This window comes from Trachypithecus francoisi, unplaced genomic scaffold, assembly GCF_009764315.1.
Source record: "Trachypithecus francoisi isolate TF-2019V2 unplaced genomic scaffold, Tfra_2.0 Lachesis_group16, whole genome shotgun sequence".
NCBI classification, from domain to species: Eukaryota; Metazoa; Chordata; class Mammalia; order Primates; family Cercopithecidae; genus Trachypithecus; species Trachypithecus francoisi.
This window is the reverse complement of record NW_022681461.1, coordinates 94380480-94403853: the sequence shown is the minus strand read 5'-3', so window position 1 is coordinate 94403853 and position 23374 is coordinate 94380480. Positions and strand designations below refer to the sequence as shown.

The 23374-nt window shown below is 48.3% G+C and overlaps 1 protein-coding gene across 14 annotated transcripts in view; it reads left to right on the top strand.

Annotated features, from left to right (window-relative positions):
- Nucleotides 1-23374, top strand: part of CACNA1B (calcium voltage-gated channel subunit alpha1 B) — a 252505-nt gene that overhangs the window by 213229 nt on the left and 15902 nt on the right. For all 14 annotated transcript variants that reach the window (XM_033238339.1, XM_033238326.1, XM_033238337.1 and 11 more), the window contains 3 exons: nt 10785-10912; nt 17316-17412; nt 20497-20605. In XM_033238339.1, the coding sequence (XP_033094230.1) occupies nt 10785-10912; nt 17316-17412; nt 20497-20605 (334 nt within the window). The remainder of the gene's footprint in view (nt 1-10784; nt 10913-17315; nt 17413-20496; nt 20606-23374) is intronic.

Genomic DNA, 23374 nt, shown 5'->3' with positions numbered 1-23374 from the left:
AAATCCAACATCACCCAAGGAACATAATTCTTTAGTAGTAGACCCTAGTAAAAGCTAAATTTTAAAAATGCCAGAAAAGGGATTCAAAATAATGTTCTTAAAGAAGTACAGCAGGCCAGGCGCGGTGGCTCAAGCCTGTCATCCCAGCACTTTGGGAGGCCGAGACGGGCGGATCACAAGGTCAGGAGATCGAGACCATCCTGGCTAACACGGTGAAACCCCGTCTCTACTAAAAAAAATACAAAAAGCTAGCCAGGCGAGGTGGCGAGCGCCTGTAGTCCCAGCTACTCGGGAGGCTGAGGCAGGAGAATGGTGTAAACCCGGAAGGCGGAGCGTGCAGTGAGCTGAGATCCGGCCACTGCACTCCAGTCCGGGCGACAGAGCAAGACTCCGTCTCAAAAAAAAAAAAAAAAAAGAAGAAGAAGTACAGCAAAATACAAGAAAATACAGACAGACAATGCAGTGAAATCAGGAACACAACTGGCAGTATGAATGAAAAATTCAACAAAGAGATAGGAATCATAAAAAAAGAACCAGGCAGAAATCCTGCAGCTGACAAATTCAATGAATGAAATTAAAAATGAAAACCAACAATAGAGAGCTTTAACAGTGAATCTGATCAGGCAGAAGAAAAAAGAAATCTCTGAACTTGAAGATAGGTCATTTGAAATTAATCAGTTAGTGCAAAAGAAAAGAAATAATTGAAAAGAGTGAAGAAAAGCCTTCAAGAATTATGGAGCACAATTAAGCAAAAAAAAAAAAAAAATGTTATGGGTATTTAGAAGGAAAAGAGAAGGGAAAAGGTATAGAAAACCTATTTAATGAATTAATAGCTGGAAAATTCCCAAGTCTGGGGAGAGATGTGGACATCCAAATCCAAGAAGTTCAATGATCCTCCAATAGATTCAACCAAAAAGGTTCTCCCCAGGACATGTTATGGTCAAATTGTCAAAAGTCAAAGAGAAGAGAAAATTCTAAAAACAGCAAGAGAAAAGCATCAAGTCACATATAACAGAATCTCCCATTAGACTAACAGCAGATTTCTCTGCAGAAATTTTATAGACCAGGAGAGAATGCAAATGATATATTCTAAGTGGTAAAAAGAAAACAAAAAACAAACTGCCAGTCAAGAATACTATACCCAGCAAAGCTATCCTTCAGAAATGAGGGAAAAATAAAGTCTTTGCCAGACAAGCAAGAAGTGAGAGAATTCATCACCACTAGACCAGCCTTACAAGAAATACACAAGGGAGTCCTCCATCTGGAAGCAAAGACATGATAATTACTGTCGTGAAAACACACAAAAATATAAAACTCGCTGGTAGAGTGAGTTTCACAAAAGAGAAAGATAAAATAAACCTTATTATTATGGAAAACCACTAAACTGTAATTATAAATAATGAGAGGAAGAAAGGATATACAAAACAACCAGAAAATAATTAACAAAATGACAGGAGTAAGTCCTACCTATAAATGATAACCTTACATGTAAATGGATTAAACTCCCCCACTTAAAAGATATAAACTAGCTAAACAGATTTTTGTAAATGACCCAACTATATACTGGCTACAAGAAGCTCACATCACCTATAAAGACACATATAGAATGAAAGTAAAGGGATGAAAAACATATTCCACACAAACAGAAACCAAAGTGAGCAGGAGTGCTATACTTATATCAGACAAAGCAGACTTGAAGTCAAAAACTCTGAAAAGAAGCCCAGGGTGGTGGTGCATACTTGTAGTCCCAGCGACTTGGGAGGCTGAGGTGGAAAGATTGCTGGAGTCCAGGAGTTCAAGGTGGTAGTGTGCTGTGATTACACCTGTGTGAGTAGCCACTGCACTCCAGCCTGGGCAACATACCAAGACCCCATCTCTTTAAGAAAAAAATGTTTAGGGCAAGGAATGTCATTATAGAGTGATAAAGGAATCAACTCAGCAAGAAAATACAATTGTCAATATATATGGACCCAACAGTAGAGCGCCCAGATATACAAAACAAATATTATTAGATCCAAAAAGAGAGAGAGATTTCAGCACAGTGTCACTTGGGGATTTCCGTACCCCATGCTCATCATTGAACAGATCGTCTAGACAGAAAATCAACAACAAAAAACCCACATTGGATTTAAACTGCCTTTTAGTCCAAATGGACCTAACAGACATTTCCAGAACTTTTCATCCAACCATTGCATGGTACACATTAGCTTCATCATCACATGGAAGATTATCTAGGAGAAATCAGATGTTAGGCCATAAAACAAGTCTCAACAAATGTAAAATAATTGAAATCGTATCAAGTATTTTTTTCTAACAAATGAAATAAAACTAGAAATCAATAACAAGGGGAACTTTTGAAATTGTACAAATTCATGAAAATTGACATTCTCCTGAATGACAAATGGGCCAATGAAGAAATTAAGAAGGCAGTTTTACAATTTGGCCTGGCACAGTGGCTCATGCCTATAATCCCAGCACTTTGGGAGGCTGAGGCAGGTGGATCATGTAAGGTCAGCAGTTCGAGACCAGCCTGGTTAACATGGTGAAATCCCGTCTCTACTTAAAACATAGAAATTAGCGGGCATGGTGGCAGGTGCCTGTAATCCCAGGTATTCAGGAGGCTGAGGCAGGAGTATCACTTGAACCTGGGAGGCACAATTTGCAGTGAGCTGAGATCCGGCCACTGCACTTCAGCCTGGGCGACAGAGCGAGACTCTGTCTCAAAAAAAAAAAAGAAAAGAAAAGAAAAGAAGGCTGGGCACGGTGGCTCACGTCTGTAGTCCCAGCACTTTGGGAATCCAAGGCGGGTGGATCATGAGGTCAAGAGATCGAGACCATCCTGGCCAACATGGTGAAACCCCGTCTCTACTAAAAATACAAAAATTAGCCAGGCATGGTAGCACGTGCCTGTAGTCCCAGCTACTTGGGAGGCCGAGGCAGGAGAATCGCTTGAACCCGGGAAGCAGTGGTTGCAGTGAACTGAGATCATACCACTGCACTTCAGCCCAGTGACAGTGATACCCTGTCTTAAAAAAAAAAATTATTGAAACAATAAAAATAGAAACACCTGTCATGATAACTTGAACCAGGGGGCAGGGTAGGTGGGGAGGAAACATAGCATGCCAAAACTTATGGGATATGGAAAAAGCAGTATGAAACAGAAAGTTTATAGCAATAAAAGCCTACACCAAAAACACACAAAGATTTCAAATAAATGACTTAATGATGCATCTCAAGGAACTAGGAATAAAACCTAAACCAGGCCAAAAATTAGTAGAGGAACAGAAATAATAAAGATCAGAGCAAGAGCAAAAAGAAACAATATTGAGATGAAAACTTTACAAAAGATCAATGAAATGAAAATGTAGCCAGGTGCGGTGGCTCACACCTGTAATCCCAGCACTTTGGGAGGCCTAGGCAAGTGGATGACTTGAGGGTAGGAGTTCGAGACCAGCCTGGCCAACATGGTGAAACTCCATCTCTACTAAAAGTACAAAAATTAGCCAGGCGTGGTGGTGGGCACCTGTAATCCCATGTACTTGAAAGGCTGAGGCAGGAGAATTGCTTGAACCCAGGAGGCAGAGGTTGCAGTGAGCCGAGATTATGCCACTGCACTCCAGCCTGGGCGACAGAGCCAGACTCTGTCTCAAAAAAAAAAAAAAATTTGTTTTTATGAAAAGGTAATGCAAACCATTAGCTAGACTAAGCAAGAAAATATGCAAATAAATAATTCAGAAGTAAAAAAGGAGACATTACAACTAATATCATAGAAATACAAAGGATCATTAGTAACTATTATGAACAACTATACACCAACACATTAGAAACCCTAGCGAAAATGAATAAATTTCTGGACACATGGAACTTATCAAGATTGAACCAAGAAGAAAAGAAGACCTGAACAGACCAATTACTGTAATGAAATTTAATCTGTAATTTAAAAATCTCCCCTCGGCCAGGTGTGGTGGCTTACGTTTGTAATCCCAGCACTTTGTGAGGCCGTGGTAGGCAGATCATGAGGTCAGGAGATCGAGACCATCCTGGCCAACATGGTGAAACCCCATGTCTACTAAAATACAAAAAGAAAATTAGCCAGGCATGGTGGCGCACACCTGTGGTCCCAGCTACTCAGGAGACTGAGGCAGGGGAATTTCTTGAACCTGGGAAGCAGAGGTTGTGGTGACCCGAGATCGTGCCAATGCACTCCAGCCTGGGCAACAAGAGTGAAACTCCATCTCAAAAAACAAACAAACAAAGAAACAAAAAAATCTCCCATCAAAGAAAAGCCTAGGGTGTTTCACTAGAGAATTCTAAACTCAGTCTACAAGACTAGCATTACCCTAATATAAAAACCAGACAAAGACACAGCAGAAACAGAAGCAAAAACAAATGAAAAACACTAGAAAGAAAAAGGAAACTATAGGCCAATATTCCTGATGATCATAGATGCAGAAATTCTCAAGAAAAATAGTATTTTGTAGTAATTAGTAGCAACTGAATCCAGCAGCACATTGTAATTCACTGTGATCAAATGGGATTTATTCCTGGGATGTAAGGAATAAATAAACCAGTAATCAACATAATACATCACATCAACAGAATGAAGGACAAAAACAATATTATCATCTCAAAGCATTTGATAACATTCAACATCCTTTCATAATGAAAGCTCAACAAGTTAGGTTGGAAGATACCGCAACACAATAAAGGCTGTATCTGACAAACCCACAGCCAACGTCATACTGAATGGGGAAAAGATCTACAACAAGAAAAGATACCCACTTTCACCACTGTTATTCAACATAATACTGGAAGTTCTAGCCAGAGCAGTTACGTAAGAGAAAAAAAATAAGCAGCATCCAAATTGGAAAGAAGGAAGTCAAATTGTTCCTGTTTGCAGACATGTCTTATATATACAAAACCCTAAAAGCTCCACCAAAAAATTCTTAGAACTCATAAAGTAATTCAGTAAAATCAATATACAAAAATCAGCAGTGTGTCTGTATACCAACAGCAAACTAGCAGAAAAAGAAATCAGTCTCATTTACAATAGCTACAAAAGAAATCACTAAGGAAGTGAAAGACCTCTACAAGGAAAACTATAAAACATTGATGAAGGATACTGAAGAGGACACACAAAAAATAGACATTTGATGCCCATGGATTGGAAGAATTAATATTGTGAAAAGGACCATACAGATTTAATGCAATCCCTATCAAAATACCGATGACATTCTTCATGGAAATATAAAAAATAATCCTAAAATTAATACAGAACCACAAAAGACCCTGGATAGCTTAAATAATCTTGAGCAACAAGAACAAAGCTGGAGGCATCACACTACCAAACTTCAAAACAGCATGGTACTGGCATAAAAACAGAAACATAGACCGAGGGAGCAGAATAGAGAATTCAGAAATAAGTCTTTGTATTTACAGCCAATTGATTTTTTAACAAAAGCACCAAGAACATTCATTGGAGCAGGACAGTCTCTTCAATAAACGATGGTAGGGAAACTGGATATCCACATGCAGAAAAATGCAGCTCAAACCCGATCTCTCACTATATACAAAAGCCAACTCAAAATGGATCAAAGACTTAAATGTAAGACTCAAAAACATGAATCTACTAGAAGAAAATACAGGGAAAACACTTCAGGACATTGGTCTGGGCAAAAATTATATGGAGAAGACCTCAAGAGCACGGGCAGCCAAAGCACAAATAGACAAATGGGATTGCATTTCAGTAAAAAGCTTCTGAACAGCCAATGAAATAATCAGCAGAGTGTCAAGACAGCTTGCAGAATCGGAGAAAATATTTGCAAACTATTTATCTGACAAGCAATTAATATCTGGAATATACAAGGTGAAACTCAACCCATCAGCAAAAAAAAAAAAAAAAAATCAGATTAATAAATGGGTAAATGAACTGAATAGACATCTCTCAAAAGAAGACATACGAATGTCTGGCCAGCTGGTATATGAAAAAGTGCTCAACATCTCTAATCATCAGGGAAATGCAAATCAAAACCACAGTGAGATACCATCTCACCCTAGTTAGAATGGCTGTTATCAAAAACACACACAAAAAATAACAAATGCTTGTGAGGATGCAGAGATAGGGGAACGCTTATACACTGTTGGTAGGAAGGCTCCTCAAAAAACTAAAAATAGAACTACTGTGTATGATCTGGCCATTCCACTACTGGGTATATATCCAAATGGAAGTAAATCAATTTATGTCAAAGAGATATCTGGGGTCCCATGTTTATTGCCATACTATTCACAGTAGCCAAGATACAGAATCAGCTTAAGTGTCGATCCACACATTGAATGGATTTTTAAAATATTTTCTTTATACACAATTGAATACTATTTAGCCATAAAAAGAATGAAATTCTGCCATTTGTGGCAACATGGATGAGCTTGGAGGTCATTAGGTTAAGGTAAATAAGTCAGGCACAGAAAGATAAATATTGCATGTTCTCACATGTGGAAGCTAGAAAACATTGCTCTCATAGAAGTGGAGAGTAGAAGAGTGGTTACTAGAGGTAGGGAAGGTTAGGAGAATGGGGGATAGCCAAAGGTTGGTGAACAGATAGAAAAGTACAGCTAGACAGGTGAAGTAAGTTTTAGTCTTCTGTATCACTGTAGGGTGACTATAATTAACAACAGTTTGTTGAATGTTTTCAAATATTTCAAATATTTTCAAATAGGAGAGCAAATTTTGAATGCTCCCAACACAGAAATAAGTGTTTGAGGTGACAGACATGCTAATTGCTGTGATTTGATCATTACACATTTGTATACATGTGTCAGAATATCACACTGTACCCCATAAATAGGTACAATTATTGCATGCCAATTAAAAATAATAATGAAAGCAAAAAAAAAAATTTTGAGAAAGAAATGGGCAAAGGGATTGAATTTTAAAAAAAGGAACTGAATAAGTAAAAATAAGTAAATCGCTACTGCACAGCCAATGAAATAATCAACAGAGTGACAAGACAGCTTGCAGAATCAGAGAAAATATTTGCAAACTATTCATCTGACAAGTGATTAATATCCATTTCTCCAAATACAATGACCAATAAGCACATGAAAAAATATTCAACATCACTAATAATTAGGGAAATACAAATCAAAACCACAGTGAAATACCACTTCACATCCAGTAGAATTGCTATTACTAAAGAAAAAAAGATAGAAAAAGAAAAGAAAAGAGGCCGGGTGCGGTAGCTCACGCCTGTAATCTCAACACTTTGGGAGGCCGAGGTAGACAGATCACTTAAGGTCAGGAGTTCAAGATCAGCCTGGCCAACATGGCAGAACCCTGTCTCCACTAAAAATACAAAAATTAACTGGGCCTGGTGGTGCATCTCTAATCCCAGCTACTCAGGAGGCTGAGGCATGAGAATTGCTTGAATCCGGGAGATAGAAGTTGCAGTGAGCTGAGATCATGCCTGGGCTTTAGAGTGAGACTCTGTCTCAGAAAAAAAGAAGAAGAAGAAAGAAAAGAAAATAGGACAGGTGCAGTAGCTCAGGCCTGTAATCCCAGCACTTTGGGAGTCCAAGGCAGGCAGATCACTTGAGGCCACAAGTTTGAGACCAGCGTGGCCAACATGGTGAAATTCCGGCTCTGCTAAAAATACAAAAATTAGCCAGGTGTGGTGGCACATGCCTTTAATCCCAGCTACTTGGGAGGCTGAGGCACAAGAATCTCTTGAACCCAGGAGGCGGAGGTTGCAGTGAGCTGAGATCATGCCACTGCACTTCAGCCTAGGTGACAGAGTGAGACTCTGTCTCAAAAAATAAAATAAAACCACACCTGTAATCCCAGCACTTTGGGAGGCTGAGATGGGCAGATCACCTGAGGCCAGGAGTTCGAGACCAGCCTGGCCAACATGGTGAAACCATGTCTCTATTAAAAATACAAAAATTAGCCAAGTGTGGTCTCGTGCACTTGTTATCCCAGCTACTCAGGAGGCTAAGGCAGAGAATTGCCTGAACCTGGGAGATGGAGGCTGCAGTGACCCAAGATCCTGCCACTGCACTCCAGCCTGGGAGACAGAGCAAGACTTCATCTCAAAAAAAAAAAAAAAAGAATTAATTAATTAATTAATTAATATTAGCAAAGATGTGGAGAAATTTCAACCCTTATGCACTGGTGGGTAGGACTGTAAAATGGTGGTGTGGAAAATAGTATGGCAGTTCCTCAAAAGATTAATAAAAGTGATTCTTGGTATAGACCCAAAAGAAATCAAATCAGGGACTTGAACAGATACATGTCAAAACATGCTCATAGCAGTGTTATTCACAATAGCCAAGAGGAGAAAGGAACCCCAGTTTCCATCAGCAGATGAATGGGTAAACAAAATGTGGTATGAACATTGAATGGACTATAATTATTCAGTCTTTAAAAGGAAAAGGAGTTCTGACACATTCTACAATGTGAAAAAAACTTGAAGACATTATGTTAGGTGAAATGAGCTAGTCACAAAAGGACAGATACTGTATGATTCCATTTATATGAGATACCTATAGTAGTCAAATTCATCGAGACAGTAAGTAGAATGGTGGTTTCCAGGGGAGGATGGATGAGGAATTACTGTTTCATGGATATAGAGTTTCAGTTTGGGAATACGAAGAGAGTTTTGGAGATGGATGGTATGCATGGTTGCACAACAATGTGAATATACTTAATGTCACTGACCTCTACACTTAAAATTGTTAAAATGGAAAATTTTTTGTTAGGTATCTTTACTACAGTTAAAAAAAAAAAAAAAAAAAAAAAAAGAAGAAAATGAACACTCAAACTTCTCCCAAAACACAAGAGGAGGAAACACTTCCTAACACATTTTGTGAGGCCAGCATTACCCTTATATCATGGTCAAATATGCCACAAGAAAAGAAAACTGCAGACTAATATCTCTTATGAATATTGATCCAAAGATCATCAACAACATACTAGCAAACTAATTCCAACAACACATTTCCTAATTTCAAAACGTACTAGAAAGCTACAGTAATCAAAACAGTGTGGTACTGGCATAAAGATAGATACATAGGCCAATTAAGTAGAATCGAAAGTCCAGAAATAAACTCAAATATCTGTGGTCAATTGACTTTTGACAGTTGTGCCAGTGGGGGAAAGACTTGTCTTTCTTTCCATGATAATTCAGTGAGGGAGAGAATAATCTTTTCAACAAACAATATGGAGAAAATTGGATATCCACATGCAAAAGAATGAGGTTGGCCCACTACCTCACTCAATATACAAAATTTTCTCAGTCAATAAAAGACCTCATAGAATAGCAAAAATTATGAAACTATTAGAAGAATACATAAATGGTAAATCCTCAAGACGTCAGAATTGGTGATGGATTCTTAGATTTGACACCAAAATCATGAGCAACCAAAGAAAAAGTAGATAAATTAGACTACAACAAAATTTAAAAGTTTTGTACATCAAAGGACATTATTAAATATGTGGAAATACAATGTACAGAACAATATGGTAGAAAATATTTGCAAATCACATATTTAATAAGGGGTTAATATTCAGCATATATAAAGAACTCCTACACCTCAACAACAAAAAACCAAACAACCCAATTTTTTAAATGGCAAGGGATAAGAGTAGACGTTTCTCTAAAGATATACAAATGGCAGACAATCACATGAAAAGATATTCAACATCTTTGGTCGTTAAGGAAATGCAAAACAAAACCATATGAGATACCTCTTTACATCCACCATGACAGCTATAACAATAATTTTTCTAAAATTTGAAAATAACAAGTGTCTACAAGGATGTGGAGAAGGAGGAACTGTTGTACATTACCGGTAGGAATGTAAAATGCACCAGCTGCTATGGAAGAAGTTTGGCAGTTCATAAAAAAAAAATGAAGCATGGAATTACCATATGACCCAGTAATTTCACTCCTAGGTATATACCCAAGAGAAATGAAAAGATATATCTGCACAGAAACTTGTACATGAACGTTTATGGCTACATTAATCATAACAGTCAAAAGGCAGAAACAACCCAAATGCTGTCAGTGAATGAATGAATGTGGTGTATCACCACTGGAACATTATTCTGCCACAAAAAGAAGTAACGTACTAACATATACTACAATATGGATGAGCCTTGAAAACATAAAACTAAGTGAAAGAAGCCAGACATAAAATCATACTGTGTGATTCCTTTATGTGAAATACCCAGAATAGACAAAGCTATAGAAACAGAAAGGAGATTGGTGGTTGCCAGGGGACTGGGGGGCGGGGATCAGGGTGGTGATTACCTCATGTGTATGAGGTACTCTTCGGGAATGATGAAAAAAGTTTTGAAAAGAGAGAGATGGTTGCGCGATATTGTGAATACACTAAATGCCCCTGAACTGTACGTTTTAAAATGTTATGTGACTTTAAACTTAATTTTAAAATAAGAACCCAAACTGTTGGCCTGTAGAGTCCAAACTGTGAACTGCAAGTCACTGATTCCATGGAAGGCCAGTCTGAGAGGGAAAGAAAATGTGATCACAGAGAGGAAGGCGGGTCATGGACAAGAAACTCCGGGGCCTGAAATAGGCAAGACACTAGCATGTGGATTCCAGAACCCTGGGAAATCCCATGGGGAGAGCAGGTCGGGCATGCGCTGGTCTAATCAGAGTGACGCCTGCTATCCTGAGAGCTTCACACACACTGGAGAGTGGTGGAGGGCGGCAGGGAGGGCAGACTGAGGTCTCTCTATGTTACCTGTTCTCCTTCCTGTCCTGCAGATGTTGAACCTCTTTGTGGCTGTGATCATGGACAATTTTGAGTACCTTACGCGGGACTCTTCCATCCTAGGTCCTCACCACTTGGACGAGTTCATCCGGGTCTGGGCTGAATATGACCCGGCTGCGTGGTAAGTGAGCCCTGGTGCTCTGTGGTCGTTGGGGGTGGTCCATACCCATAGATCTTGGGATGGGCCTGGTGGCTTCGGACATGTTTGAAGTGAGCACCCCCTCAGGTTTTGGTTTGGGGCCCAGGGATCTGTCCTGTTCCGTGTAGAGCAGCAGTGGTGTCTCCTCTGAGCAGCGCCTCCCTTTGCCATCGCGTGTGCCTTTGCGCAGTGGCCCGGACTGCATAAAGTGATAAGGGTCTTTGGAGACCTTGAGTTCAGTTCCTTGGGAGGTACCTGGAGTCGTGGAAGGTTTTCATGGGGTTTGTGAGCCTCGGGTCTTCTGCTGAAGTTTACTGTCTTCTTCCAAGGCCTGTCATGTGAGGGCCGTGCAGGGCTTGTGGGAGAGTGTGGAGACAGCACAGCTGTAGCGTCCTTGTGAAACTCAGTGTGGGGTTTTAGGACATTCTCCCTAAGAGGCTTAGGGGTCTCCCTCTGCTCTTTCCCTTGGGGACAGGGGCCAACGTGCACCTCTGTGTCCCCAGCCCCAGGCCGCACATAGTGGGTGCTTGGTGAACTTTTTGACATCAGATGAGCTACCAGGAAGGCTGTAGTGTGTTTAAGACCCTTGTCTATCGTCTGTCATGGTGGGAAAGGTTTGCTTGTTTCAAAGGCGACAGGCGGCGCCTTTCCAGACAGAACAAGAGTCACGTGGAAGGGCATGGTTTGGGTCAGAAGGGGAAGCTGTTTGAGATCAGGATCCACGGGAGTCCCGAACAGCACGGCATCTCAGCAGGGCTGAGAGCTCATTCGGGAGGGAAGACAGGTCAGGCAGCATGGCTTCTCTATCTTTCCGTGTGTCCATTCCTTCCATCTCTCGTTCCTCATTTACTTGTTCACTCACTCACTCACTCAAGCAGTGTCTACTGTGGGCTGCTCCCTGCAAGGCCACGAGGCCTGCTGGCACCTCACTCACAGTGCGTGCCCAGGAAATGGCCGTGGATGAGCAGCTGTCAGGGAGTGCGTAGACATCCACCACTCCCTGTGCCCCAGGGGGATGAGGGAACTGTGAGTGGCGCCGAGGTCTGCCTTTTCTCTCTGAGCTCCCCAGCCTGCCCACGCCCCCTTGCGCTCCTCTACTCCCAGCGCCCTTGCTGGGGGAGGGCCGGCAGGATGTGGTCAGACCCCTCATGGTGAGGTCCTACTGTCTGTCCACAGAGCTCCTGGGTTCTGCCCGGTTTTGCTTAAACTGCAGCTCAGCAGAGGGAGCCCTCCACAGACACAAAAAGCCTGGGAGCCTGACTAGACTTCCCCACCCTCCTATCCACTCAGCCTCCCCGGAGCACCCCCACCCTCCTGGTGAGGGTCCAGAAGGTGCTGCACGGGGCCCTTCCCAGTCTGGACAAGGTCCGGAGCCACTGGCAGCATCGGGGGCCCTGGGACAGGGCCTCTCCTGTCCAGGCTCTTCCAGGCCCACAGCATCTCTGTGGGTGCTTTTCCTTTAACTGGGAAATACAGTTTTTACACAGTGCAGAACAGACGTAGAGATTGTCTGTGTTTCATGGTGTATATGACAATTTCCGTGGCTTGCGAGAACCCTGTCGTGTCTGATGCAGCAACACGTTTGCCCTATGATACTTAGTTCATGCTGGGAGGGACAGGCCCAGGCACATTCACACAGCACCTGTGGTCGGGTAAGCCCAGTCGACTTGGGGGAGATTGACCACACTGAAGACCTAGACCTTGTTAGGCAAAGGGCAGGAGAGACTCCAGCTGAGGCAGGATTTAGGTGAGTTCTAGGCAGGTCACCCTGACTGTGTGGTCTAGAGAGTCGCTGCTTTTTCTGGGTGTATTTTTTCTAGAGGAGACTGTGTTGCAGAAAACAGAGACACTTTATAGCATGTAGTTAGCACTAAAGAGCAAAGGCAGATCAGCAAAGGCCCGTGAGAGGAAGACAACGTTCCGCGATCTTTATGAGCTACTCCTGGGCCTTCCGCAGTCAGCCGCCGGCAGGAGCACAGGCAGGAAGAACGGGAAGTGGACTTGGGCCAGATAGCAGCTTGGTTACCATGCACAGTGGTACCATACCAAAGCCAGAGTCTCCGACAGGGATCCTTGGAAGACACAGGCAGTCGGGCATATGAGAAGAGCTTATTGAAGAGTAAGCAACAGAATACAGGCCTCACCCCAGAGAGAGCACGCACAAAATAATACGCAAAACCTGCGGGCCTTGGAGTAGCACAGATGTGACCTGCTGGCAACACATGATTCTGCCCCCACGAGCAGCCTGGGCTCACCCCACGCAGCCCAAGATGGCCAGGACGAGCTGAGGGGCCAGCAGAGGCAGCTGAGCAGATTGGGTCTGGATCCTGCCTCCTGAGCAGAACACCGGGCACCTGGAGCCTTTTTGGTAGCCTCCATGACAAACGCAGTGATGTAGTCAGTTCCCAGGGGACCACTCTATGGCTCCTCGTTCTTTGGGAGAAACTTTGAAACAACAACAAAAGTTGTGAAATTTCCTAAGTTGTGTGGGCACGTGTGACTGTGCATGTGCACAAACAGGACGTGTGTGCATATACATGGCTGTGTTGTGTGTGTTTGCACAATGTGACCACATGTGCACTCTGTGCATGTGCATATGTGCATGTGTACCCGTGCGTTGTGCATGCATGCACACAGATGTCTACATGTATGTTTTGTGCACATGTACATGCACATAGGCACGCACATGTATGTGCATGTTCATGTTTGTGTGCACATGTAATTGTATATATGTGCGCATGTGTGTATATGTGTGCAAGTGAACTGCATGTTTGTATGTGCGTGCATGTGTGGTTGTATGTGGATGTGTCTGCATGGCATGTGTGTGTGTGTACCTGTGGTGTGCACATGTCTGTGGTGCACATGTTCCTGTGTGCGTGTGTGTGCCTGTGGTGTGCACGTGTGTGTGCCTGTGGATGTACACATGCTTGTGTGTGCCTGTGGTGTGCACGTGTCTGTGGTGTACACGTGCCTGTGGGTGTGCATGTGCCTGTGGTGTGCACGTGCCTGTGGTATGCACGTGTCTGGTGTACACGTGCCTGTGTGCCTGTGGTGTGCACGTGTCTGTGGTGTACACGTGCCTGTGGGTGTGCATGTGCCTGTGGTGTGCACGTGTCTGTGGTGTACACGTGCCTGTGGGTGTGCATGTGCTTGTGGTGTGCACGTGCCTGTGGTATGCACGTGTCTGGTGTGCACGTGCCTGTGTGCCTGTGGTGTGCACGTGTCTGTGGTGTACACGTGCCTGTGGTGGGCATGTGCCTGTGTGTGTGTGCCTGTGGTGTGCATGTACCCATGTGTGCATGTGTGTGCCTGTGGTATGCACATGCCTGTGGTGCGCATGTGCCTATGTGCGTGTGTGTGCCTGTGGTGTGCATGTGCCTGCTGTGGGTGGATTCTGAAAGCACGGAGCTATTCACCCTGGTGTTGCTTTTCCCAGCCTTCCTTTTGTTGTTGCTTCAACCCTGTGGTGTGAAGCCTGGCGACTTGAGAGGAGAATTGCAGTCACACTTCTTGCAGCAGTCTGGCTGCTCATTTCTGTGTCCACCCATCTGTCCAATAACATCTCCTGGGCATCTGCCATGTGCTGGGGCAGGGGCCCAAAGGGGAAACGGGCACATGCTGTCAGAACACTCAGGCGGGCTTGGCAGTGAGACCATGTGGGGACTGTAGCTCAAGGCCAGAGCATTTCTGAGGAAGGAGAGGCCACGTCCGGCCTGAAGAATGAGAGAAGGTGGCATTTGAGCTGAACTTAATAGGAAGGATTGAGCACTAGAGAACTAGGATGGATTGAGCTGGGGATGGGAGGTGGGGCAGAGGGGAGAGGGAGGCCAGCTGGCTTCTGTCTGGCTGGAGAGGAGAGTGCATTGCAGAGGGGCTGCAGGGAAGGCTGAGACTGGTTGAGAAGGGCATTGAAATTGGTTAAGCAAGTCGCTTTGATTTTGTTTTATAGACAGTGGGTACAGTCCTTGAATCGAGAAGTGATGGTGTCAGGCCCACACTTTTCACCTGGGCTTGATGGGCAGGGACAGTTGGGGAGGGTGGGAGGTGTCACATGTGTCCAGCCCCCTGTGGTGGTCCCTTGGCTGCAACAACCTTAGCAAACACCTTTGGTGAGGCCCAGGTGGGGCTTCCTGTTTCTTCCCCCTTTTACAGAAGGAAATTCAACATGATTTGGAGCTGATTGGACCGAGGGGGCTACACTGTAGGAGAGAGGAGCATTGGTGGTGACCCAAGGACGCCAGCCCTACGATGATAGGAGGTCCTTAGCTGGACCAGGGCTTCTAGGGGAGGACACAGCGTTCAGGGAGACGGGGTCAGTCAGGAGGCAGACGGGTGTGGGCCTCTGAGGTTGCTGTGATAGAGAAGCAGACCCACTGTGTTGTGGTGCAGCAGAGGGTTTGGCTGACCTGGGAGGCCCAGGGAGCATCGTCACTCAGGCAGTGACAGGAAGAGTTGACCGAGAGGGAGGGCAGCGCAGTGTTCTATGTGGAACGGCTCCTGCACACATCGGGCTCTGGAAATTTCGCTGGGGTTGCCACACCTCCCGGGGAGCTCCAGGCCCCAGTCCCCCAGCGAGGTGCCACCTGTCCAGTGCACCCCTCACCTCCGCCGCCACGCCTGCGCGAGGCTGGTCTTCCCATCACAGGCTGGGCGGGCGGGCGGGTCGGGCTCCATCCTGCCTTTGTTGCCATAACCTGTGACATTTCCTTTCCAGTTGCCGGATTCATTATAAGGATATGTACAGTTTGTTGCGTTGTATTGCGCCACCCGTTGGCTTAGGGAAGAACTGCCCTCGTAGGTTGGCCTACAAGGTTTGCAACTTCAGAGCCTCCATCCAGCATAGTTCCCTGCCCGAAATGCAAACACAGCACACACTCCCTGCCTGGTTTGGGAATGACGACGCCTCCCCTTTCTTTCCTCCTGTCCTGCCCCGCACTCCAGCCTCCTGGATGCTTTGGTTCCCTGTCTAATCTCCCCTGACCCTTCTAGCTGGCTGGGGACAGGCAGCCTTTTGAGAGTGCACAGAAAGCTTTCTGGCTGGGCCATGATGGCTGGGACCAGCTCGCTGGGTGGGAGATGGGGGCTAGGTCCCTCCTGCATCAAGGAAGCAGCCGACTTGCCCGGTTTTTCCTCTGAGCTCTCAAGAGTGAGCTGATGGTCAGGCCAAAGGCCGAGGGCCCCAGAGGAGGGGAGCGTGGGCACAGGCCTCCCAGGAGCAGCCGTCCTCTGGGTCGAAAGAGCCCAGTAACCCAGTGGCTCTCCAGTCCCTGGGGGAGGAAAGGGCAGAGGCAGGGTGGGGGCCAAAGACCAGCCGTCCTGCTTTGCCTCTGGAGTGGTGCGCTCAGCTCAGCCAAAGAGTCCCTGGTCTGGAACTGTGGGCGGAGGGCAAGGCCCCGGGGCAGATCCATCTGCCAGGAAGAGGCTGTCCCCTTTCTCTCCTGGGCCACCTGAATCTGGCTGTGTCTCTAGGACCCCAAGCCCACAGGCAGGTGTCCCAGGGTTGGAGGTAGGCCCCAGGCCTAGTGGCCTCTCTACTTGGGAAGACTCTGTTGTCGGAGCCTTTAGGTTCCCAGATCCTGAAGCCTGCCCCTTTGCTGTCAGAGCCGGTGCAAGGTGGCCCCAGGCCATGTCCCGCCAGCTCCTCCCCCCTCCTGCAGTCTCCCATTTCCCACCCAGCCCTGACCCCCAGCAGCAGCCCTGCCCTGGGCTGGCCTCGGGCGTCTCTGGGCTTGAAGCAGGACTTGCCCCAAGGTCAAGTTTTGGCTCTACAGCTTCAGGGCTCCCTCTTTAGTTTTCTGGTTTGTTTCAGATATTCTCTACCTTTTTAGCCTCTAGCCTCACTTGGAAGCAAATCTGACCATAAGGAAAGCTGATGTCTCTGCTGTGGTTCTCCACCACTGCCTCATCTGCCACCTGACCCTGCCTGCCAGCTCTTCTGGCAGGGTGAACCAGCTCTTTTCTGATTGGCATTCACTGTGATTTTTAAAAGAGTAAAATCAGAAATTATCAACCCAAAGCCGCCCCGATGCAGCCCTTCCTCACCCCTCCATGTTCATTAGCTCAGACGCCACCCCCGCCCACTGCCCCTCGTGGGGCTGGAGTGAGGAGGTGAGGCTCGGGGGTGGGGGGCCAGGAGGGGGTCAAGCCAAGCAAAGAAATCCCTCATTTTACTTATTTTGATTTTGGGCTTTGAATCCGACACTTTGATTAACTGGCTCTGTTTTCTTGTCTGCTTCCTCCCCGCCCCCTTCCCTCCACACCCCCCTCCCCTGCTCCCCCTGCTCCCCTCCCCGCCCCTCCCACTCCCCTCCCCGCTCCCCTCCTGCTGCCGCTCCTCCTGTGGACCACCCCACTGTGCCCTGGCCTCGCTGGGACGGGTTTCCAGTGGGCGCATCAGTTACAATGACATGTTTGAGATGCTGAAACACATGTCCCCGCCTCTGGGGCTGGGGAAGAAATGCCCTGCTCGAGTTGCCTACAAGGTAGACCCTGACCCTGCACCGCCCCCCCCAGGAGGCTGTGTGTGCTCGCCGGGGGGTGCTCGCTGGCTCTCCCAGCTCCTCTCCCTTTCAGGGTGCCCGGCTGTCTGTCTGCCGCTCTGCTGTGCACCCATGGCCGCCTCATTGTGTCTTTCTCTTCAGCCCCATTCCAGCTTCTTTCCCAGACAGAGGGACGTGGCCTCCATGATGTCTCACTGGCCTCTTGTCCCCACACCCTGAGCTGCCCCCTCTGAGAGCCCCCTGGAGGCTCAGGAAGACAGAACTAGACCCTCCTCCCTGCCTTTTCTCCCTCTCTTCCTTTTCTAGGAATGAGGGGACAGACCATTTGTTTAACAGAGATTGTTTTTGTTCTGGGCTCAGAACAAAGCCCTAAGCCCCTGGTATGGATGGACCTGTCCAGCCCTCTGGGTCTGGCCCTGGGGGCAGGTGGGGCCTGCAGGGCCTCTGGCGCTGCTTCTGTATAACCCCCTCCCCAGCTCAGCAAGTGCAGAGGCTCCCGGGGCCCAGGCTGCAGACTTTCTAGGCTCCATGGTGGGGAAGAGGCACCATGGCATTGAGAAGGAAAGGGGTGTCGGGGAGAGGCTGCTTGCTATTATTCCTGGGGCCTCAGAGGGCCGCTGGAGGATGGGGATGGCCTCAGGGCCCAGGAGGCATGGGAAGGGGGTAAATCGAGGGATGCCTCCAGGCCTCCCTCCTGGGTAGGCAAGCAGGTCACACGGCCCAGCCCTAAACCTGTTCCATCTGCCCAGCTGTCCCCAGTCCCACCCCATACCCCCTGTGTGTAAGCACCTTCGTTCCCCCAGCACCCCCCCAGCCCCCCAATAGCCCTCCTGAGGCCCCCACTGCTCTCCCGCAAACAGCCTGTGGTTCAGCCAGCACGTGCCTAGAGCTCTCCTGAGTCTCCCTGAGGAAGACTTTCCTGAATCTGTCTGAGGAAGCTTCCCACCAGAGCTTCCATCTCTCTGGTGCTGTGGACAGCTCTTGTCCACACTGTCTGTCTCTGTGCCCTGACTCTAGGTCTTTGTCACCCGACTCAGTGCAGCCTGTGGGAGCCGAGTGGCTCCTCTAAGCCATCCTCAGCCCCTGCCCTGTCCCTGCATTGTGCCTGCCTGGGTGTCCTGCATGTGCAAGGCTGTAGCTTTGTCCCCAAGAAGGAGAGCTCTGTCCACACTTGGTGCCGGGGCGAGCAGGCAGGGCCGTGACGGAGCAGCCTTTGGAGCCCCATCCAGCTGTGCTGGCTGACTCCAAGGTTCTGGGCATGGAGAGACCAAGGGAGGTCTCAGGGTGGGAGCAGAAGGGCCAGATGAGCTGAGGAGGGTCCAGGAGATGCCCAGAGTGCCGCACCTCGGAGGGCCCAGGGCAGAGACACCTGTCTGTTTGCCCTGGCCTTGCCTCTTGGCTTCTTCCTGAGATTCTTGGCCCTTTGGGGCCTGGAGTGGGCTGATGGCACCCTGGGGAGAGTAGTCTCCAGTGCCCTGGGTGGAGCTCTTCCTTCTTGGAAATCACCTGCCTGTTCTGCCTTCACTGCTATTCCCAACGCCCCCCAATGCCTGCCCTCTGGGAGAGGAATTCCTTGGCCTCTCACACCGCCATCCATGCTGGTCTGCAGGGATGCCGTTCTCTGGGAAGCCATTTACTCCTGTTGTGCTGCACGCACATGCTGGGCAAAGCCCTGGGACTGGATGTGGCAAGTGGGGCTTTGCCAGCATTCGGGGCCAGAGTCAGGCTCTTGTCTCCAGCCTGGCTTGCATCCACACCCCACCAGCTGTTAGGCTGAGGACTCTGGATTTGGGGCCAGGATGCTAGGGGCAGGGCTGTGTGGCCCTCCCTAGAGAAGGGGCTGGCCTGCCACAGGTTGCAGGCTTGGTCAAGGACAGGCAGACCCTGGGGAGGGGCTCCTGTCTCTAGCTGGACAGTGCTCCTGGGGCTCCACTTGGCCAGCTCCTTGCTCCTCACGCTCAGAATATTCCAGGCACACTTGAGACACATTTCCTCCTTGAGGCCTCTTAAGATCTTAGAGCCTGGGTCTCTGGGCAGCACTGGCTGTGGCCAGAGGACTGTGGTGTGGACGCAAGCTCATCTCCGGCTGTTCTGTCCCTGAAAACTGGCAACGGGCTATCTGCCTGAGAGGGAGATGGAACAGCGCTGCAGGACACTGCACCAGCCTGTTCTGAAGTGCAGCAGCCTCGGCCTGCGGCCCTGGGTAGTCCCATCTGTTCCTGTCCTTCCAGCAGCAGGAGCTGCCTTGCACGGAGATGGGCTCTGCCTTTTAGTGGCATCGAGCATCTCTCCCAGGCCTCATGCTAGGTGGTGAGAGGCAGAAGCCTCACTGGACCTGAGCTAAAACCAGGGTGTCACCTCTAGGGGCCTCCACTGGGAGCTGGGCCCCAGAGAGGCACCCTGGACCACCTACTCCTTGTCCAGATGATCCAAGCGGTGGGAGGAGAAGACGAGGGTGGGCAGAGCCATGAGCACAGGAACCCCTTCTGTCTGTGGCTGCCGCTGCTCCTCCCCAGCCAAGGCTGCCCTATTACATTCAGTCACAGGCAGGGATCCCTCGGGGTGAGGAAGTAGCTGTGATTTCAGAGGGATCAAGGCTCCAGTCTTTACCTGGAGTTCTACTTTTCTGCAGCCAGGAGGGTCCTCAGCTAGATCTGCGGGGCGGGGAGTCCATGGGAGAGTGTGAATGCTGGCAAAACTCCCACCCGCCCCACCTCACTCAGGCCTAGGCACCTCCAGGGACCACCACTGGGGTGCCCAGCCTAGCCTCCAGGGACCCCATCATTGCGTAGTCTTGGGGTGGGGGTGGCCGCAGCAGGCCTGGCCCTGACCGCCCTGCTTGTCCCCGGCCCGGCCTCCAGGGACCCCATCATGGCGTAGTCTGGGGTGGGGTGACCCTCCAGGGACCCCATCATTGCGTAGTCTTGGGGTGGGGGGTGACCGCAGCAGGCCTGGCCCTGACTGCCCTGCTTGTCCCCAGCCCGGCCTCCAGGGACCCCGTCATTGCATAGTCTGGGGTGGGGTGGCCGCAGCAGGCCTGGCCCTGACCGCCCTGCTTGTCCCTAGCGTCTGGTTCGCATGAACATGCCCATCTCCAGCGAGGACATGACTGTCCACTTCACATCCACACTCATGGCCCTCATCCGGACGGCGCTGGAGATCAAACTGGCACCAGGTGAGCAAGGCAGCCTCGGAAGGAGGGCCCCGGACCCAGGGATGTGCACCCCCGCCCTGAGTGCCAGCCCCAGGAGGACACACAGGGAGGAGGGTGAGGGGCCAGCTGTGTCTGGAGGGGTCTGAGGACAGCCACACAGGATGCCCGCCCTGTGGGGCACTGGCATTTCCGCCTGGTAGCCATCTGCACGTTAGCACTGCAATGATCCCATTTTCAGGTAAGGAAACTGAGGCATGGTGAGATTTCATAAATTGCCCAGGTTATTTAGAGCCAGCTGGTGGTGGAACCAGGACACAGCCTGGCCAAGCCTCACTACAGCTAAGCACCCTCCCTGGGGACGAGCTGGCATGCCCTTGGCCCCTTCCCATAGTGAGCCCATTCCCTATCTGGTCTTTCCCAGAACTGATGGACAGAACCACAGAGTCATGCCAAAGCAAGAAGAGAAGGAGCCTCTAGTGTGTTTTTCCCTACCACAGAGGCGATTATAGCCCCAGAGAGCCCACCCCCGCCCCCCTGCGTCTGCCCCGTCCCCTGCTTTGTGCACCAAGCCCCACTCACGTCTCCCCAAGGATGCCATACTGGCAATGCCATACTGTTTCTTACCCTGCCAGTTTTTCTCTCTACTGGATTATTTGTGTCAACATATAAACACCCGATTATTTCCTCCATCTTTAGAAAGTTCTCCACCGGGTGCAGTGGCTCACGCCTGTAATCCCAGCACTTTGGGAGGCCAAAGTGGGCAGATCACGAGGTCAGGAGATCAAGACCATCCTGGCCAACATGTCGAAACCTTGTCTCTACAAAAAATACAAAAATTAGCTGGGCGTGGTGGTGGCGAGCACCCGTAGCCCCAACTATTCGGGAGGCTGAGGCAGGCTTGAACCTGGGAGGCGGAGGTTGCAGTGAGCTGAGATTGCACCGCCGCACTCCATCCTGGTAACAGAGTGAGACTCCATCTTGAAAAAAAAAAGTTATCTTCCCCTCTGTTGACTTCCCTATTCTCTCCTTTCTAATGCCCCGCTCTTGAGAGGTTGTCTCTGAATTCCCTTTCCCACATGCTGGAGGCTCTCCCCAGCTTCACCAGAGCTGCCCTTGCGGTCTCCAGGCCTTCATGTTGCTCGACTTGAAGGCCGAGGCACATCCCCAGCTCATGGGCTGTCCATGGCCGTTTCTCCATTTGCACTCTCTTCTTTTTGAACCTTTTTTTATCTGTTCCTCTGGTCTCACAAACTCTGGGTGTGCCTTTGTGCCATGGAATGTTCTCTACTCTCATTCCTTTATCATCTCACCTATTCCCATGGCTTTAAATAGCATTAATCCAATTTTGTATTTTTAGTCCTGACTTCTCCCCTGAACTTCAGATTTTCCCCCACAGCCTTCCCCATCTCAGTCAATGCTCAAGCCAAAACCTTAGAAGTCATCTTAATTTATTCATGTATTTATTTATTTATTTATGAATGATAGGGTCTCACTGTGTCACCCAGGCTGGATTGCAGTGGTGCAGTCATGGCTTACTGCAGCCTCCACCTCCCAGGCTCAAGTGATCCTCCTGCCTCGGCCTCCCAAAGTGCTGGGATTGCAGGCACCACCCCTCCCTAGTAGTTTTTGTATATTTTAGAGATGGGGGTTCGCTGTGTTGCACAGGCTGAGGATCATCCTTTTCTCCTCCTTCTTTCTTATCCCATTTCTGATTCATGCCTTCTCTCTCATATTTTCTTGACTCTATCTTTAAAATATATCCAAAATATGGCCACTCCTCTCCCGTCCCCCACTGCTGCGTCCTCTGGCTCTTGACTGTTGCTGCAGCAGCTTCTAATTCATCCACTTCTGCCCTTGGCCCCTTCTGCCTGCCTTCAACACAACAGCCAGAGTGATCAGGTTTAAAAAAAGACTAATAGCCGGGCGCAGTGGCTCACACCTGTAGTGCTAGCACTTTGGAAGGCCGAGGCAGGCAGATTGTCTGAGCTCAGAAGTTCAAGACCAGCCTGGACAACACGGTGAAACCCCGTCTCTACTAAAATAGAAAAAATTAGCCGGATATGGCGATGTATGCCTGTAGTCTCAGCTACACGGGAGGCTGAGGCAAAGAATCACTTGAACCTGGGAGATGGAAGTTGCAGTGAGCCAAGATCGTGCCACTGCACTCCAGCCTGGGTGACAGAGCGAGACCTCATCTCTTAAAAAAAAAAAAAAAGATCAGGTGCAGTGGCTCCTGCCTGTAATCCCAGCACTTTGGGAGGCCGATGCAGGCAGATCACGAGGTCAGGAGATAGAGACCATCCAGGCTAACAGGGTGAAACCACGTCTCTACTAAAAAATGCAAAAAAAATTAGCCAGGTGTGGTGGCGGGCGCCTGTAGTCCTAGTTACTCGGGATGCTGAGGCAGGAGAATGGCGTGAACCCAGGAGGTGGAGCTTGCAGAGATCACGCCACTGCACTCCAGCCTGGGAGACAGAGCAAGACTCCGTCTAAAAAAAAAAAAAAAATCAAACTAACAAAATCGGTAAAGCCCTACCTGGACTGATCAAGAAGATAGAGAAGATACACATAACCAACATAAGCAACAAAAGAGGGAACACCACTGCAAGCCTGTTAAAGTTAAAAAGATAATAAGAGGCCAGGCACAGTGACTCACACCCATAATCCCTACACTTTGGGAGGTCGAGGCAGGAGGGTCGCTTGAGGCCAGGAGTTGATGACCAGCCTGGGTAGCATAGCAAGAATCTGTCTCTACAAAAAATTGTTTAAAATAGTTAGCTGGGCATAGTG